Genomic DNA, 20,739 nt, shown 5'->3' with positions numbered 1-20,739 from the left:
TCTCTATGTCTTTAAGCTACTTGGAACCTGAATTTCCCCTAGGGATAAATAAAGTTTCTATCTATCTATCTATCTGTTGTGGATGGTGGCCACACTCTGTCGTGTGCAGCTGACGCGTCCGTCATCGCTGTCTTGCTAAGGGGGACCACTCCTGAGGAAAGCATAGCATCCAGCCAGCGTGTTTATCAGACCCAGTTACGCAATCCCGTTTGGCTAGTCTCTCTCTCTCTCTCTAATGATTTGCCAGAGAGAAATTCAACATTTGTACATGTACAACCTGTAGACCATAACATTTGCATGGGTCAGACATCTGTTTGGACATGGTGCTTTAAAGAGATGGTACAGGATGTGTATATTGTTAGTCATATTGTTAGGTCACTAGTTATAAAATGAGCGCTCAAGCCAAAAACGGGTTCCTGAAATAGAAGAAATTGTCAAAAATTTACCTGATTGGACAGAGGGGCACATCTCCCTACTACCATGAGCGAAAGCTTATTTTGCGAAAGCATTAAACTGTCGTAAAGGACTGTCGTCATCTAATGACATAAGAAATCAATTAACATTATATCATCAACCAAAGACAAAATATGCTGTAAAGATTTGGCGACAAATCATGTAGCATCTCTTTAAAACTGCCACAAATTGAGAGTAAGTGCCTGTCATCCTTCATTTACTGAGGGGAAACAAGCTTATCCTGGGGGAGATTTAATGCAGAGAACACAGGCACAGGTCCACATGCTTCATACACATAATCCAAGCACAGCAAATCGTTCAAAAAAGTGTGTAAATGCTCCCCAGATATGCCACTGACAGAAAATCGGTCTTTACCAACATCCATCAAGCTCATCCATCAAGCCCAGGGTTTCTGCAGAGAAGCACAGCAGGAACGTGACCCTCGGGGATCAGAGTTGCTCACCTCTGTGACCTGAACAAACACGGATGAGCCGATTTGGCCACAGTTTCCGAAATGTTATTTTCCGCTTTTAAATTGTCCCGTGAGAGCTGTGTAGATGAGTGTGAAAACAAATTTAATTCCTTTAAATTTCAGGCTCATCAAGCAAGCACATTTGAACATTGTGCCTGGGGGGGGGGTGCTTTTCCAAGGCACCATAGACCTGTAATAAATAAATAAATAAATATATATTAAAATCTATATATAAAATATATAGATATAAAACCTCTGATTTACCGTTGCCTCGCCACATTTCGGCCAGGTGGCACCCGCTCTCGCCAGGCTCCTTACAGAACTCGACCACATCGCGGCACGACGTCTCCGGGGTGATGGGCACCTCCGTCAGCGCCTGCTCCCCATCGCTGAGGTACACCGTCAGGATCATCTGGAAGAGGGGGAGAGAGAGGCAGGGTTAGGAGCTGTGTGTACGTGTCTGTCCATCTGTGGAGGGTATGCGGCACACATGATGTGGGTGGGTGGGGTGAGGAGCCCGGTGGGTTTTCAGGTCGAGTTATTTCTAATCTATAATATCAGTCTTGAATAATGCCTTTTTCTGTTTCTTTTTTTATCTTTCTGTTATGAGGGTGTTACAGCATACCTCCCACACTATGGAAGTTGCACATTTAGGAGGAGAAGTACGTAAAGATAAAGAGTGCATCAGGTTAGTTTGCTAGCTAAAAAAACAATATCCTAGCATTAGGTTTGCCAACTTAGCAAAGGTGACGCCACAGCTTGTGTACGCATGGAAAACCATGGGTTTGATGGTCTTTCCCATGGAGCCAATGCTTAAAAACAAAAAGTGCGTTTCGAGCCGACTTGATTGGATTTGACTCTTGGCGTGGCATCAACAGGTAAACTGCAAGGTAAACAGTACGCCACCCTGCGCCTTTCAGAGTCTGATGCTCTTCATGGGCGGTTGGCTTTAGGATTACGTGTGCTCCTCTACGCAATACAATACGCACATCATACATACTTTGTTTGTCTCCTGGCTTCGGTGGCCAAAGGCTCCAGTTGGCGATGGTCGAGCCGATGGCCACAGGCACTGGCCGAAGCCAGGAGACAAACAAAGCATCTTAGTGGTCGAGAGATTTCACTTTTGTGGTAGTTGACATTTTGGTAACACAACAAGGCTTAATGCCCAATGTGCCATCAGCTGTACCCCTCCCTGCTTCTGCTGAGGGCATTTATACAAGCCACAACCAGCCCCATCCTGGCAAACTGCTCCCCTTTAGACAGACAGTAACAATGAACATAAACTCTCCAAAAGATAACCTTAATGCATTGTACACACAACATATTTCGACTGAGTATCCTACTAGATATGATAAGTGATTTTCCACTATCTTGAGAAATGGGTTAACTCTGGGTTTACGTGCATCTCACATGTGTGGATTTGTTGAAATAGACTCCAAGTGTAAAATGTTGCTGCGTGATGTTGCTGCCAACGCAGCCGATGTAGCAGGTAACACAGACAACAGAAGGAGCCCATCAACCCTGTTTCACACCTGTCAGTTTCACGCGCCTGGTGTAACAGCCCTGTAACAACCTAACAAATTGTACCGGGCACACGCAAGGTAAACAAAAGGTGTCTCCTCACTCACAGCCCCCACCTCCCTCTGAGAGTTCTGACGAATAACGGTGCTGACAGGGAGGAGCTGGCTGCTGTCAGACAGCGGCTGATTGACGTGTGAGCGGGCCGGTTCTGGTGGCGCTGGCTGCTGGGCAGCCTGACAGGAGGAGAGATGGATCCGCTGCAGTGGAGGGGAGCTAAGTGCTGCAGCGCCGGGCCGGGTCGGGCAAGGTGAGGAGTGGGAGTGGAGACTGGAGCTGCATCTCAATAGTCCTCCATGAGCTGCTGGGTGACGGTGGGATCCGGACCAGGGACATTGTTTTCATGAGGTACCCCGTCAACAGACATGTGATGCATTAACTAGGGTAATGGAACAGTGGGGTAAACCATTTTCACCCTTTCGGGGGAAAAAACGCAGAAACTTCCAAAAGATCACAATGAGACAGATATTCCATCATATCTAACCATCAATTCATCCATCCAACCAACCAACCAACCATTCATCCAACCCATCTTAAACTTTACTTCCATAATAAGACTCACTTTCTTTCACATACCTTTTTATATGGTGACTCTCGCAAATGTTGTCAAAATTACACTTGTAAATTCAATACCTTATGTTGCCTACAAATGCATTCACAGCCATTGGGAAGATGGCAAACAGCCATTGGGAAGATAGCTTATACATCAAAAATACATAGCGAAGAAAAGAAATTGCTAGCTAGCCATCTTGCTGGTTAGCAAGTTTCTTATGTCTCCAGCTAGCTAGCTCTGTGTTTTACAAACAGACTAACTAGATAGGATACCACCGTTCAATCTAATCTAGAAATAACTAGCAAGACAGCTATAGTTATGTCGTTCTTATTAGTGGGCTTTCTTCAGCAATCTCTCACTTTCTCTTTCTTCAATAACTTAAGTACAGAAATAATGTTTACTGTTGACTTAATGAGGTAACTTAAGGTTAAATGTACTTAATAGGCCTCGGGTGAAAACTCCCTCGCTTCACTGAACCTCTCTGCTCTTACGATGTTGGACTAAGAAGACCAAGAAGACTAAAGCAACTTCACAATGTTTAGAAAAACAATTCAACAGTGTGTAGTATGGCTCAACTTTATAAACATTAATACAGTTGTTTGATACTGCACACTTTTAATACCAATCAACATTCCATTGGGTTTAAATAGTCACCATCAGATTACTTTTCATTGTGCTTACTTCACTTGAAGACATCTCAAAGGTTTCTCACTATGTAAAAAATGCATCTTGTGCAGCAGCTGCAAAAGGAGAACAGCGCCCCCCTTTCACTCATAGTGGCCAGAAGCCTCTGCGCCAAGACCTATCCCCAGAGGCCCACCTGTGGCAAAATGCATCATACCTTTTCACTGTTGTTCCTGCATCTCCCACTTTCTATTTCTTCAACAGCTTAAGTATAGAAAGTGTATTTACTGTGGGTTAGTTAGTAGTTAATTACAGATTGAAGATTCTAGTCTCTCAGGGTTTTTCCTGCATAGAGAATCTTTGGGCGGCCTGCCTTAAAAAATGTTGGGCTGCCTAAGGAAAATGCATAGAATTGTGCAAAAAACTATATATATATATATATAAAAAAAGAAACTCTTGCTATTTACGCCCTTAGACGCATTTTCATGCAATACATCAGTACGTAGGTGGGAGTGTATCTGCAGGGTAGTATTAGAAAGAACAGGAGAAGAAATGCTGTAGCAAACTGTAAGATAACTGCAGTGTGTATTGAGGGAGGTGGTGAGTATTGAGGGGATACCTTGTGAGTTGCAGTAGATAATTTGAACACTATAAATCGAAAGGTTAGGTTGACACAGTTGGAGGTGTATATAACATTAGTGTATATATTTGTTTTTTTAATAGATTGATCATTTAGCAAAAGAGCCAGACTGATAAGAGCCAGACAAACAAGGTAAAACAGTAGCGTTCAAAGTACACACAACCACCAAATTTAATAATATCAATTTACGAGTTTTATGTATTTTTTTTAACATATGTTAAATGCAATTAAAGTGATTTTGAATTTGGCACCGTTAAAATCACTGTAGTCAGCAACAATTTAGGGCTAAGCAGCAGGAAAAAACACAGGCTCTGAAGGAGGGACAGAGCCAGAGAAAGGTAGCAGACAAACTGCAGTCTGAGGCTCCCAAATGAGGGATAGGGGTGAGAATCAGGGTTGGAATATGAATGGTTGTATGGATAAACATGTATAATAAATGATTTATTTTTCTTTAACCAACTAGCTGGGAAGCATAGGCCAGCCAACTACTTTTTTTTAATTTATTTTGTTGTATGCAGTAAGGCAGGAATAGGTTACAATTCAGTGATTATATTAGTAATTCTATAGCAGGGATGTAAAATCTAGCAGACACGGCTCCACCCCCTTCACCTAAGCCCTTTTTTGAGCCAGGAAAAACCGTGTCTCTCACTCCACTGAACTACCCCCAGGCTCTTTGCAATTCTTAGAACCACGCTATCGAGGCTAGGAACCCAAAACCAACATCATAACGTTCTCAAAACTCTTAATTAAGAAAGCTGAAGAAACCATTTTGACATTGTTCATATTGTACAACTCAGCATGGGTTTCAACGGTCAACAAAAGATGTCGTGGCTCGGACCGCAGCAAACTGCTGATTAAAAATGTAGAAGACCACATTTTCCTTTCCACGCCTAGCTCCGTCATCCAAATTATGATTATGAATTTTTGCACCAATGATTCTGCCATAGCTGATACAACGATAACATTTATTTGAGAGGAGGACACCGGCACAAAAAAATGCTGAGTACTGGGTGCTAGAGTCAATCAAGAGAGCAGCAGGGGTTAAGAGAGAAATTGTTAGCCTACATTCTCACAGCGGGGGTGCTGGAAAACCTGATCATTCACAGCAGGACATGACATCAGTGACCAACACCAGTCTGGTGTCAACAGATCTGACTCCCAAGAGGGCTCTTCCTGTCATCTCAATCCTAACAGAGTAGGCCTTGGCCAATCACAATGGAAAATTTTAAATGATGCCCATTTTCCAGGTACAAATACATAATGCATCAGTCCGGGTGCCGGAAAAGCGGTAGCGTTAGTAGTCTTCTTCTGATGAGATGAATCAGAACAACCGTGATGAATGAAGATTACCACTGACGACACAGGACACAGGCAAACTCAAGAGCTTCTCCTTAAGTCAGTTTCTCTCCCTGCAGATCCACCTCCCTCCGCATCAATATATCAGATTAAATCATAATCCCAAGCAATTCTATTAAGTGCAATGAAACAAAGCCTATTGAGCCAGGATGGTAAATGCACGTAACTGATGATCTTGGCAAAAGCCCGGATGCTTAAACCTTACTAAAAACGCCCTGGTCAAAGGTTGGTTTGTGGTGAATCATCTTCTGTAAATGGTTGGGACCAGACTCAATGGCCCCTTCACCCTAGACACTTATGTAGATCTAACAGAAATGGATAGGTTTAATTGGTTTAAGTGGAATTAAAGCCATCTTGCTTATACCCGTGTAATCTTTTCAGACATACATTTAGTGTCTACGGAGTAGAGGTTAGGGTTAATCTCTGGACAGGGCTGGAGTATACTGCTTAAAACCTAGCCCTGATATGGGTGGCATCAATTTAAAAAAAGTGTCCTAACCCTATGCCCATTACGGTGTCCATTGCTGCTAGTCACAAACATAAAGGAGGCTAGCCATATCAAGGCTACTGACCAACTCATTCTGTGCCAGATTATATCATACACAGAGAGACCAGCGGTGTCAACACATGGACAAGAAAGCTTATTGGTGACTATAGTGTTGCAAAATGATACTGTACTACTTTGACCCTGGCTATCAAATCCACCACATCTTTTCAAGACATGCAGTGCTGGTTCTAGATCTGTTGCTTTTTTTTTCAACTTCTCTGAAATCACTGTCATGTTTGGCATAAATACGACAGATGGATTAGTTGAGGCACAACAAATCTAGGACCAGGCAAAGGAAATGCATCCCTCCAACAAACAACTTGCTCAAACAAAAATGTTTGTATGAAAACATATCGTCTATAAAACAGCACAGTCTGACAGCACAATCTGTCATGAAGTCATTTCATGTCATGGGGCTATTACGCAACGCCTTTGTTGTCTAGCCTGGCGAATAAGTCATCATATTTAGCCATTGCTAGTGAGCTACATGGCTAGTTAGTCTGCGTAGTCTTTTGAAATAGTCGTACTAATTCTGCGATGAGAGTTCTCACCCATGCAGAACGGAGCTAAGTGTTACCAATTAGTGCAATCGCTCAACCGCTGAGCTCAGTAGCCCTCCTCTCTAGATCCACCAAGTACGAGGTTCCTGAGGTACCAGTGATCTGGCACCTGTCATTGTTTGTGTTCCTAGACATGCAAAATAGTAAAAAACCATCCTCCAAAACACAGGGACCTTATGGGTGCTCATAACTGAGCATCGCTGCCTGACAGAGACGAAAAAGAAAAGATAATGAAACATAAAACAATAAGGGTCATCTTCACATATCAATACTAAAAAACCAAACAAGACTACATACAATAGGAATCTTGGACGGTATCAGAGTGCAGCCCTGAATCAAAACTGGAGCCAGTGAGTGATCTCACCTCGAGAGGAATACTGGTCCCTCTGGTCCCTCTCCCAAACTGGCCCCTGCCCATTGGCTTTGCCCCTTTGACCACTGTCCGTCTCCTCCTGCCCTCCTTCTTCGGCAGTCGGTGGCGCTCCTTCGCCCGGGCGGTACGGTCCTTCGACAGGCTGACAAGGCCACGGAGCACTATGGTCACAAACTTCTTCATTGTAGCCCGCGCCTAAAGTCTCAGTGCCCCCCGCCACCACCGGTGAGATTCACAAGAACGCACCGGCACACTAAGCACAGTGCTGGGGCAACGCAGCAGCAGACAGAGCCCTGCGGACGGAGGGAGACTTGCTGTGCGAGCACCCAGGGAGGGACGGAGTAAAGAGAGGAGAGAGAGAGAGAGAGAAACACTGAGAAAAAGGGAGAGGTGCGTCAGCGAGCCCCCCTCCTGAACGAGGATCCCCGGGGGCGCGCTAGTGACAGTAGTAGCTATGACACACTACTAATGAGAGTGGGCGGGCTGAGGCAGAGGCGGTGACGGACAGCTAGCGGGGCCAACCCCGTCAGAGCATTCAACCTTGAAACGGTGACTAGGAGTGGGACTTGGATCGTTCTCCCCGCTGGTTCAAGAAGGCAATCCTGTTTGCGAAGAAGTGGGGAAATGATGACTCTGCAAAGGGCAGTGAGAGAGAAAGAAAGAAAGGCAAACATCATGCTACACAGGCAGCGGACGGAGAGGGAAATAAAGAAAGGGAGGAAGGGACTGTGTGCAATGACTGCTCCCTAGCCGAGTGATTCACATAGTCATCACTTCTGACCACTCCAATCACGTCATATCTCTAGTGTGTGTGTGTGTGTGTGTGTGTAGGACCCACAAAGACAAAAGAAAAAACAAAAAGGTTTCGAAGGCCATTCATGGTTGGGCTGATAGCACTGGACTGAACCGGTAAAATATCCACCCTCGAATATATTTTGTCATGCAGCTACCGTATTATCATTGTGTTTTAATTTGGTCAACCTTGTGTGTAGGCCTATGAAAACGATTTCTAGAGCAAGGAGTATGTCAGCCTCAGGGTTGAAAACCTATTCATTCTAAAGAAGTCAATTTTGTGAATTGGAAGTCGAATTAATTAACTGAAAAAAAATCCTCATCGACAATACATTTTCCGGATCGGTGGGTTGTATGAATAAATAGAATCAATTATATGGACCCCCCCTCCTGTTGAAACTGTGGCCTTGTTTTGGCCAAAGACAACACTCTCTCTCTCTCTCAAATGAATGGGGTAAGATTGTAGATATGGTTTTCTTGTGGGAATTGGGTCAAAAGTTAGATTTTTGCGTGATAATTTCTCACCATTTGCAATAGCATTTGTTAAAATGCAGGATCACACCGCAACATATTCAGCTAACTGACATTAGTTGGGAAAAGCCCTTCTACACAGAGACAGGCTCCAATCGCATCAGTGTCGGGAAATAGCCTCGTCTTACTTAATCTCTTCATCTGGGACATTACAGCAGTGTTTGAAGTGATAGGCTAGCCCTTGAAATATCCCAGTGAAAAAGTCTTCTTCAGAGTATCATCTAGCTCAAGATACATTTCCAATTTAATGGAAATATTTTCCAAAAAGCCATTTTCTTTTCTTCTGCCAACTTTTCCAGGCGTTAGAAATTATTAATGGCCCCATAAAATGTCTTAGCAAACCTTTTATGTAATACCGTATGCAGCTTTGGATCTTGGTTGCTTCAACATCACTCATCCGTTTATTACTTAAATATAGACCCCAATATTTAGTTGGGTGTGTGCCAAAACAACCCAGGAAGTCCTTCAGCAGGTCTAGAACAGGTTTAGTTCATTCTGTTACTACACTAGGCCAGGACTTAAAAAGGTTCCTAGTGCAATGGTAGTCTCCTGTAAACAGTCAGACGAACCTGTTAAACTCAGACCTACTGGAAACAGTCAGACAAACCTGTTAAACTCTGACCTACTGGAAACAGTCAGATGAACCTGTTAAACTCTGACCTACTGGAAACAGTCAGACAAAACAGTCAGAGGAACCTGTTAAACTCTGACCTACTGTAAACAGTCAGACAAAACAGTCAGACGAACCTGTTAAACTCTGATTGCGGACTCATAAGTGTTCTGGAAACTTACTGTGTCATCAGTTGTGCATCTGGAAGATAGGCAACTGCAAGATGCCAAATGGCGGCGAGATGACAGAAATACTGATGGTATCCTGCAGCACAGACAGGGTTTGTTTGTTTGTACATTTGTGGACAGAGTCAGCTTTAAGCATCACTGCATCATCCCATCATTGCAAATGATTCTTTCCTTCTTTTACAGAAATTCTTTCAATCTTCCAATACTAATAATATACAGGAATGTATAAAGAATAGGCTAGAAAAAGGTTAGGGTTACTCCTCTCAGCATCCTTGATGGTAATTTGACAAATCAATTTCCAAGATCAGATACAAATTTAAAAAATAGTTTTCATAATACAAAAAAAGTCAGCACCAAGAACGTTGGTAGGAAAGTACTACATGTCAAAAGACATCAGGGATTTGGTCTGAGAGACGAAGCTTATAGCCGAACGTTCCTGAATAAGTCTGGCCAGCCATGGATAGTGGTTTGGTGCAGGGCAGTGAGCCTCGTGTCAGGGCAGGAAGTGGCCTCATCAGGGGCCGTGTGACCTCTGCAAGTCCTCTGCACATCTTAAAGGCAGGGCAAAGGGTTTGTCATGAAAAATGTATGCTTGTCCTAGATCAGTTTGAGCTTCAAATAGTGTCTCCAATGGAGGGGATTTGACACACTACCTTTCGAAAACCAACAACAGCAGCAGACAGTGCCTTGAAAAATAATTCACCCCCCTGCACAGTTTTTAGGTTGTGTTGCATTAAAGTCAGAAATTGACATTCATTTAGGATCCCTCTTTTTCAAGGCACCATCACTGAAGATCAGTTAAAAGAAAACAAAAAAGTAAAAAGTTAATGGGAATTAAAAAAAAGTATTAACAAATGAAACACAAAAACATACCTTCTTACAACAATGTCTCAACATTGTGCGCTTTTACAGCCTGATGGACATGAAATAAAGCATTTTGCTATCGATTAGACCTTGCATATATTAACCTCCAAATAAGGTCAACGTGCTTGAAAATGCAAATCAAGGTGAGAGTCTTGGCAGATGTGATTAAAATAGATCCAAGACCCTTTGGCTCGGCACTCAACTCAGTTTCCTAAAAGCTAGCTAAGTGCATCCAGCCGAGCCCTTTTCTGTGCTCTATTGTATAAAGGCGCTGAAAGTCTAATTTCAAGTAGAAAGCACTAATGGGGCAAGCGTTTACACCGGTACAATCCACAAAGATTTTATCTGCCATTTAAGCCTACACAGAGGACCTAAGTACTCAGAAGGAAATAAATGAAATGATGAAATGATGAAATGAAATGATTTCATTTAGAAATTATGCTTGAATAGACTATGCATTATTATTAAATCTCTTCATAATAGCACTTTTCAGACAGATTGAGTCCTTTAAGTGCTCCATATATGGCACAAAGAGTAAGAAAAGACCAAATCAAGGTTACACTAATTTCAGCTACATTGTAGTTCATTTCATAGGCTCATTTCCTTAATTTGTAGGTGCGATTTTACTATTATTCTTCCTTTCATACTGTACTACCTCTTAAGAAGTAGGGCCAAACAACTGGGCACAGGCTCAGCAGTGTCTGAAGAGTAAGGGTCCCATAGGGAAGACTGCTCACAGTGAAGGGCTGTCCCTTTGATTCAAAGCTCTCATGACAGGCTGCCATGCATTAGCATTTGAAAAGCTCTTCGTTATCAAAGATGACAATTTAGAGGAGTGCATTTAGGCAAGAACAATGACTATGAAATGAACAAAGAAGAGAAAGAGAGACCTACAGGTATTGGGAGTTTTAAATAATTCAACAGCTGACTAACTTTCATCCTTTCTGGGTCAACTCTGACAGGAGACAGTTCTTAGTGAGAAACTCGGTATTTAATATTTGATTATTTCGAAGATATCTCTGAAACAGTCAATAAAGACTTATGTTATATGAATAATTCATTCATTCATTAATGTATGACTTACTGATTGAAATAACTACATATAGAACATCAAATGCATCATGTATGAGATCATTAGGACTGACCCTGTTAAGTCCACAGTTTACTAGTTTTGCTCTCTATGAACTGAGATTTGTTTAGTCAAGCAGTCACTAAATGGATCTGAGCAGACCAGGGGTGACACGGCTAGTCATGCTGGTACTGAAATTATATAAGGTTATATTGTGTTACAAAAATTGTGCAACACTATTATTAAATGTTAATAAATCATGCCAAACATCCCCACCATGTTTCACAGATGAGGTGGTATGCTGTAAATCTTGGGCAATTTTCCTCTTGCAATCACTCTGGTACAAGGTAATATCCGTCTCATCTGTCCACAAGAACGTTTTCCAGACCTCTGCAGGCTTTTAGCAAACTGTAACTTGCAGTGAAGTCTCTGTAGTTCTGCTGGTGACGTATTCTGTGCATGGTAGTCTCTGACACAGTCACGCCTACCTCCTGGAGAGTGTTCCTTATCTGTGGGACATTTGTTTTGGGGATATTCTTAACTACGGTGAGCATTCAGTCATCCACTGGAGAACTCTTCCTTGGCCTACCAGGCCATTTGCTATTGCTGAGGTCACCAGTGTTTTTTTATTTTTTATGATGTTACAAACTGTTGATTTTGGCAAGTCTAAGGTTTTAGCTTTGTTTCTGATAGATTTCTTTCTGATATTTCAGCCTCATAATGGTTTCTAAAAGCAAATGCAAAGCCTATAATCAATACTAGACATTGACAGCTCTCTTATGCCTGCACAAATTATGTGACAGAACACACCTGACTAACCTGAAACACGTGTCGAGCCAATTTTCCAATACTTCCGGTTCCCTGAAAAAGGGGGACTATGCATTTCTAAATGGTGAAACCAATCTGAAAAAAGAAAAACACTGAATTGAAGCTGAGAATCTCTACTTTAATATAAATTATTTAAAAAAAGGATCTACAATCACACAATATTGAACTCATTCATACAGTACATCTACAGCCTCAGCCTTACAGGTTAGCACGGGTGAACAGGTCACAAGGGCACTGAAGAGCAACAACTCCAACTACATCGCTGTCACCTCTGACACAATGGCTTAGCTTGAATTATCCTGTTCTGCCATTCTTCAAAACCAAGCAAAAGGAAAAAGAACACCCTAACCCTAACCCCCCCCCTTGCCCTGCTCCACCACGGCTGTGTGATATAGATGGCGTTTGACGATCCGCCTCAGAGTTCGCCCCAACAACAGCGCATTAGCCAGCGCAGCCATTCCTGCCGCCCGGGCCTCATTGGCTGGTGGGGTCACGTGAGAAGAGAGGAAAGGCTGCTCTCCGGTCCAGTGGCTGTGTGACACTGATGGCTCAGTGGCGCTACGGGCCGGCGGTGGAGTCACTCCCAGCGGAGAACACTGATGAAGAGGAACTCAAGACTGCCCGCCCCCTCGCTTTAACTCAACTGCCCTCTCCGGAATACCATTGTGTCCTGTTCACTACTTCAAACTACACTTTCTTTGACGTGTGCTATGTGCACTGCTATACTGCTTTGGCAGGGGTAATAAGAACAATCTATGAAGGTCCAGTCATCAAAGTTTCTAAAATGGCAAAGGTCCAAACATGGGTCTCCATATAGAAAATACTACAAACCACCAATAATACCGGGCTGGAGAATGTGTAACTGTAAATAAGAATCAAGCATTTCACACTTCTCCAAAGTCAGCCATCCCTTATAATATTTCCATATAAAGTTTGAAGACCCACACTGATCATGTTTAATCAGACCAACAAGCTATGAAATAGCTGTTTGTATTGTTCCAAAATCTAGCTACTTAAGTACCAATGCTCATGCTTTCAGGGTTTTTTCAAACCGGTCTGCAAAAAAATTACAATTGAATGTTGTGATCCAACTACAGATATTGCCACAATTTGATATTACTAGATGTTCTTACATGCTACATATTAGATAGTCCTATGCTACAGACAGTGTCACTTAGCAGAGAGGTGGGAGAAGGGGCATGACCCAATCAATCAGGCTTAATTAAAAACAATACCATCGCCTGACACCCTGCAATCAAATACCACACCCGATACAACACTCACAGACAAACATAGACACTCAGACTTACACCATTGACAGGGAATCCAAATGATCGTCTTCCCAAGGCTTCTTTGAGTAAAATAATGAATATTGCATGTCATTTAGCTATTTAATCTTAAAGGTTAGGGTTCCTTAACTTCCTTTTCAAAATGGACCAGATTTTTAAATGGGTCTATTGAGCCACAACTTTTACATAAATGAATCAAGCTCAGAGATATTAAAGAGATTAGCTACAAAAGCAAGCCCAAGCAGTAGTATGCTAATTGTTCACTCAATCAACTCTGTCAGATACGCTAAGCGGGAAGCTACCGGGAGCTACGCAAGGGTTGGCTTGCGACACCAACTTTGCCAGGGCAAGCCGAGAGAAGACTTCTTGGGTTAGGGTTTGAGGAGGACCACGCAAATAACAGCTCTAAGCTCACACTCTTGTTTCCTCAGAGCTCATATTCAGCTCCAGAACAACATAGAAATGACCACACCCTCGGAACAACTTTTCTTTTGTTTGTACATAAAAAGAGAAGAAAAGGGAGCAAATCCCTCAATTCATAAGTTCAATGCTTCCAACATTCAAAGAAGCACCTACCCAAATTCCACAGCAAATAACACAAGCCTACTATTCCGTTCTCTTCCCACTCAGTGTATAATAATGGAAGGGTGAAATACTAGTTTGTGATGAGTGATTTGTCCTCCCTTGCCTACAGGGTGTGCGTGTGTGTAGATAGTCCTACCTCAGAGGCACCTGGCAGGGAGATGTTATGCATGTTATCCAGTTATGCAGGTGTGTGTGTGTGTGTGAGACCACTGGAGAGGATAGTGAGTGATGAACTGACGATGAGACATGGACTCTATGAAGGTCAATAATCAAATCCGGCCTATTCTGACTTAACTCAACAATGCATGACAGAAACTCTTCCTTGAACGTAAACAAGAGGTGAAGATGTTCACCTTCCCCCACAACTTTCTCATCTGCATTTGTAAACACACAAAAGGACAAGACACTCTCTCCAATCTCTAAAAGCGCACATGAAACTAATACAAACATAACACACAAAACGCTCCCTCTCTTTATCCTCTTCCCCCCTGACTAATTAGCCATGTAGCTCGCTAAGAATTGCTAAATAATATGGCTTATTAGCCAGGCTACACCTAGGCTGGCTAACTGGAATGCTATGGGACATCAGCTATGGCTGAACAGGGTAAGCATTAGTATTTATAGATCAATGGTAAGCAATAGCTAACACCAACGTGATAGTTGGAGAGCAGGGTGGGGGTTCCAACCCTCTGTGTGTGTTCCTCTCGCTGTCTAGGCAGATTGTTTGTGGGCTGCTGACACAATTTCCCACAATCCACCACTTGTTCCCAGCATGAGACAACAATCTAGGTCATGGCTTACTTCTACGATGAGCCAGCCGTGCAGGTCTCTGTATCACTCAAATGTCGAGAGTGTCACAGAACACAGGTGTGGGACACGTCCACCAGGTCATAGAATCATATCATCAAATCAACGCTGGTGGTTTGTGAGTGGGCCGGGACCACTGTCTTACTTTGGCTCATTTCAAATCTGACATCCGCTGTTATCACGTTGTATGTTAGTTAGCTTCAGGGTGGATGTGACAGGTAGCATCATTTACCAACACAGAGGCGAAGTCGTGTTGTCAAAACATACTCTGGGATCTTACTTCCACTTCCAGCTGAAAATTCCCATTCTCCCCATCAGGATTTCTTCCGCATGTTTTTTTCTACATGGTTTTCTTTTCAGATTAACTAGTGTTTGTTTCTGGTAACAGTTTCTCAGTATTCTCGTTATTTTGCTTCCCATTCCCACCTTGCATTAACATGGGTACTGTGTCTGATACGTGTGATCTGATAAGGACCTGCTCCACTCACAGATACACCTATATAAACACCTTACACCTTACAATAAAATGTGCCGTTTACCTGACGTCCGCGGCTGCATTGTGATCTTAGTTTGTTTAAATGTTCCTTCTCTCGTCCCGCGGTCACATGTCTAATTGAAACCAAGTTGAACAGAATGTGGTTAACGACCTCTGTGTCCGGATTGCATTTACATTTGTCCGCAATGCAAGCTCGTCCACAGGTTGGATCACATCACAAAGTCTTTTTTTTTTCATGTATACCTTCATGTGGACAGTAGTACAATCATACAATTTTTCTCTCTCTAGTGGCTAGATAAATCGTCACGCTTTTGCTTGTTAATGGGAAACGACTTGAGCTTGACGTAAGCAGAGCTCAAGCATGTGTACACACACGAGCTGAATGAGAATGTGTAGCCGACAGATCATGAATGTCACATCAGGCTTCAGATTCCTCACTAAGGATCTAACAAGGTCACACCACACCCACACAGTGTGATCAAGTCGGCACGCCAGCGTCGGGTTTTTTCTCAGGAGGCTGAGGAAATTCGCCATGTCCCCCCCAGATCCTGACACACATTTACAGGTGCACCATTGAGAGCATCCTGTTCGGCTGCATCACCGCCTGGTATGGCAGCTGCACTGCACGCAACCGTGCAGAGAATGGTGAAAACAGCCCAGTCCATCACGGGCTGTGAGCTCCCAGCCGTCCACACCATCTACTCTGAGATGCAAGAGGAAGGGTCAGGAAGATCATCAAGGACAACAGCCATCCCAGTCACAACTTGTTCTCCCTGCTTCCATCAAGCAGACGGTACTGAAGCACCAAGTCCCGGACCAACAGGTTTCGGAATTACCCTCAGGCCATTAGACGGTTGAATCGACATGCATATATTAAGCTGGGTGAAAACATCCTGATGTATGGGATTTTGTAATTGGGATTTTTGGCTTGGAAGTTCAACAAACTCAAACGAACTACACTCTGAAGGCACAGAGCTCTATGTGGAACAGCTTTTGCCATTCTATGTCACACTAATAGAAAGGTAGGAGGACACATAACCAGAGGCGTGAGTCAAAGGTTTGGGAAGCTCTATTTTCAACAGAATTTTCCAAATATACATATAGTCCTTTCCTCTTCAAAACAAGGCACATGGAATGTCCCGGGGGGGGGGGGGGGGGGGGGGGGGGGGGGAGAGTGACAGTGGAATGGAGGGGAGGGAGGAGGGTGTAAGTTACAGTGGATGCAGAGAAGGGGAGAGAGACTGTTGCTAATGATGGAGGAGGGAGTAGGATCTCATGTTCTCTCAGCTTTATCCATGTACAAACTAATGTCTGAATTGAGGATTATTGAGACACGTTGCCACATGTTTCAATATATATAGAGAAAGTTTGCTTGCGCTTTGCATTCAAACCTATGAAAAGTAGCCTTGATCTGGCCAAAACATCCAGCGGAAGTACACTGTTGCAGCCAGTGTCGTAGTCCCAGGCTTAATATGATCAAACTAAAAACTACTACTTTTTTTGCTGATGTGAATGACCTGAAATAAAACATGGCAAATAGTCAAGCTGATTCCTGACTGCTGCCGTGGTAACCCGGTGACATCGTCGCACAAGCGTCAATCTTTTAAACTCTGACCTGCTGTACTTTCATGTATTTTATTCCAAACAACGATTTTATTACAGCCCTCATTTTTACAGTGCACTCTGACAAGCCAGGGTCATGATGACAATCTGGCAGTGACATTACCCAATTAAGTCATTTAATTCTCCACACTCTTGATTTGTGTCGTCAGGAGAAAATCCACATTTTGTTAAGATGCCTTTGTTTTACGCCATGGCTATAAGTGCGAACAATGTATTGCTCTTACAACCTAGGGTAGGGTGAAACCCAAGCTCTCCAGGAACAGGAGCAGATGACTAGTCTCATCTGAATGAAAGTGAACAGCATCACACAGCTTAGCTCCTAAATATGAAAATCTGCTTATTGAACGGCCCAATAGACCACAGACTAGCAGCATATTGACAGCTTTAAAGGAGCAAAGTGATTGGACGGGGAGAGTGCTGCCTCTCCCACATTGAGCCATAGGATTATCCCAACTTTCTCCACCTTAATCGCATGCTTGAAGGGTATCCCCAAAGACTAACAAATGGGATTACTTAACAGTATCAGTATTTAACAGAATGATGATATAGAAACTCTCAATTACAGAAAAGCACAGGCCTCCATTGCTCTGATGTTCATTCAAAAAAACTGAGATCAGAGATGGAACACTGCTTCAAAAGATGAGAGAGGGGGTTGCAGCAAGATCTTACAGGCAAGCTGTATCACCATCCTCTTTGCACCACACTAAGGTTTTTAAATTGGCTGTCTGAGGCAACAGTTAATATGTGACTACCCTTAAAACAGTGCAAGGCAGAGCGGGAGAATAGAGGACAGGTAAAAATGGTATTGCTCTGTATTGAGTGAGAAAGCACGACACGACGAAGCAAATCACTTTTGAGGTGAAACCTGCGCTACAGTTCATAAATGAGTCTCACTCTGTTCTAACTTCTGGGACAAACATCAGCGTCAACAACAAGCAGGGTGGGGGGGGGCGCTCAGTGGCGTAGCACACGAGGGCGCGTACCGTGTCGTCGCGGGGTCCCTGGTTCGGTTCCGGCCATCGACACATCCTGCGTGTCATCCCTCCTCTCTCTCTCACCCATCCTTCCTGTCAATCTCTACTATCTCTATCCCAATAAAGCAGAAATGCCCTAAAAATATATTTTTAAAAACCCCCAAAAAACAAAACAAGCAGGGCATGGAAAAAAGGCTTATATCAGTAGATACTCACCGGCATCATGTTGGCAGCTCTGTTGGTGTCAGAATGAGACGGGCATTAGAGGCACATCCAACGTGCAACAGAGGCTGCGGTGTCTTTCAGTTGCTCTGGTATCCAAAGTGGTAATAGCTGGGGATATGGCACTCCTAGTCAACAACAATCTTGTGATTTCAAGTGGGCCAGCCCGGGCCTCGGTCATCTGCAACATAAGAAAAGAAGACTGATGATCGTCTGTAACATAGCCAGTGGACCCAGTCTAGGTTATCTCCCTACTTCTAGGCCAAGTAATGGGATTTAAAGCATTACATTGATGAAATTGACTATTTGGTGTTCCTAATCAATCTTCTTTCAGCTATCTAGTGTACCTACGGAGAAATGTGATGGAAGTTGTCATGGCCTTTAACATAGTCAACTGAGACGAGCAACCTATGAAAGTTAGAACACAGCTGTCGTTTTGATAAACATGGGGCATGTGTGTCAATAAATAGCTCACATTAGCTGGTTAGCAATCTAGCTGCCGTCACCTCAGTGTTATACTAGCCAGCAGACAGTGTCCAGTGGAAGTCGCATCGGCACAGCTAGTTAACACACATTCATTGACAAGGATCATCTTATTCCATCCAGCTAATGTTAGCTGGTTAAGTCACAGCTGTTTGGGCGTTAGCTAACAAGCTAGACGAAAACAAAACGAAAGGTGGACAACATGATTCATTAGGTAGCTTAAATCTGAACTGAGCGTTGCTACTTCGGAATTTAGTGACAACCATGTAAAAATCTTGTTTTTCTGACTAGTAGCACAGCTAGCTACCTCAATCTGGATGGGCCTTGGCAAGGAGGGTGCTTAGCTACGAAGCTAAAGCCTGCTGGTGATGTTTGCTCGGGGGGGGATCAGTCTAATTGCTGGAATGGGATGAGATGCCATCGCCGTGGAACGACGTTCAGTATCAAAAAACATACAAACGAAAAGTTGCGTGTTCACAATTTATTTTCTGAAGAATTCAGGAAAGCTAGCGAGCCACATTTGGGGACCTGATAGATAGCTTGGCGTCGACATTGATTCGGGATCGACTTCCCAAGCCTGGCTGAGTGGGATATGAGGACAGCTATGTGAACACAAGCACACAACCAGACAAAGTGTCAGATAAAGTGTGTTGACGATACAGTCGGCAACCTGGCTAACAATACAAAGCAAACCTTTACTTACACGTTAAAGCGAGTTCATGGTGTTATAGCAGCTAGCCAATTCTTGCTTGCAGAGACCAGACAATCCGAGTAAACGACAACTTAGTTAGTTAGCTAGCTAGCTACCCCGTTAGCCAGCGAGGGCAGGAAAATAGACTACACCACGCACGCTACAGCCCGCCTACCGCCGTTTCACGCTGACGAACGATCTGACAATGTGACTTAAAAAATAAGGTTTTTATACACTAACACAAAGTGTGTGATGTTGTCGGGTTTGAAAAACGAAGAATTGAGGAGAATTAACAGCAAGGAGGGCTATAGTGTATCTACACCAGCGCTCAGCCGTGTAGTAAATGATGTCACACGTTGACGTGGAATGTCAGAAATGTCGTGCTGCTTGTTTAAAGAACGAACCGCACATCAGCGACGGACCAGGCGCATCGCTTAGAGTTGGGTGGCATTACATGTAAATGGTAAATACATCCACAACCGTTCATAAAAAGTACAAAAAAAGTATATTTAAACTACTTTTCTTTTTTGAACGTAATTTCCTCTGATATAGTGGTGGGCCGAGGCACTATATCTGCTTTTTTTTTTTTTTTTTTTTTTTTATAAGTAAAGACCAACTGAACTATATGTTAGCTATCAAATATTTGGTTTTCCAGATACATTTGAGTCGTAGTTTATCAATTAATGAGCATGTTTCTTTTGGAACATCTGAAGCTAAGGTGGTATATACCACATAGGCCTTCTACTTTGGCTAAAAGAGTTCTTCCTGTAATAAATAAGTCTCTTTGGAGCCTTTGGTAAAAAATCTGTGTTGCATTAAAGTAATACAATTGAAGTGAGTTCTCAGTGGATCTCGATTCCTTGATGAATTCCTCTATTACCTCATGCTCGTGGCTGCAGCTACAGGATCCCCTCTTAATTCTTCTGGACCTCAGTGCTGCTTTTGACACAGTAGATCATACCATTCTACTGCAGTGACCGCAGAGAGCACACTGCCACCTGTGGGACTGCCCTAAACTGGTTCACCTCTGTAACCCCAAGCAGTATATCACCCTTGGTGAGTCCATCATCACCTGCAGTGTCCCACAAGGGTCAGTTTTAGGACCTCCACTTCCTTCTCTACATGCTCACACGTGACCAGATCTTTAGACAGCGCAGTGTCCAGATCCACTGCTACACAGATTACACACAGGTGTCGATAAAAAAAACTAAGCCTGACACAACATCTGCTCTGTCAACCTTGTCACAGTCTGCAGTCTGGAAGAGGTAAAATCTTGGATGTGAATCATGAATTGTAGACGGATTTTGGTGGCACCACCAAAATATGACTGATACAAAGACAGTGATCATCTGATCTTCCATTGTGAATGGTGAGAAGAACACGTATTTACAGTTGAATGAGCATGCCTGGTAGACGTCCTGAGTATATCGCGCCTGTTGTCAATTCCTTTGCTATTGTAATGTATATACTGTAGTATAGGCCAATAGGCTTCTCCCATCGATGTCAAGCATTGGACGTATGGTTAAACTTC

The 20,739-nt window shown here is 43.2% G+C and overlaps 1 protein-coding gene across 2 annotated transcripts in view; it reads right to left on the bottom strand.

Moving 5' to 3' along the window:
• Positions 1-19,517, bottom strand: part of ppp1r13bb (protein phosphatase 1, regulatory subunit 13Bb) — a 45,706-nt gene extending 26,189 nt beyond the window's left edge. For both annotated transcript variants that reach the window (XM_083688964.1, XM_083688965.1), the window contains exons 1-3: positions 19,221-19,517; positions 18,029-18,215; positions 1,190-1,337 (exon numbers count right to left, since the gene is read on the bottom strand). In XM_083688964.1, the coding sequence (XP_083545090.1) occupies positions 1,190-1,337; positions 18,029-18,037 (157 nt within the window). In that variant the 5' untranslated portion in view covers positions 18,038-18,215; positions 19,221-19,517. The remainder of the gene's footprint in view (positions 1-1,189; positions 1,338-18,028; positions 18,216-19,220) is intronic.
• Positions 19,518-20,739: the final 1,222 nt, after the last annotated feature.

The sequence above is a fragment of the Argentina silus genome (assembly GCF_951799395.1).
Source record: "Argentina silus genome assembly, chromosome: 17".
NCBI lineage: Eukaryota > Metazoa > Chordata > Actinopteri > Argentiniformes > Argentinidae > Argentina > Argentina silus.
This window is presented reverse-complemented; position numbering and strand designations above follow the sequence as displayed.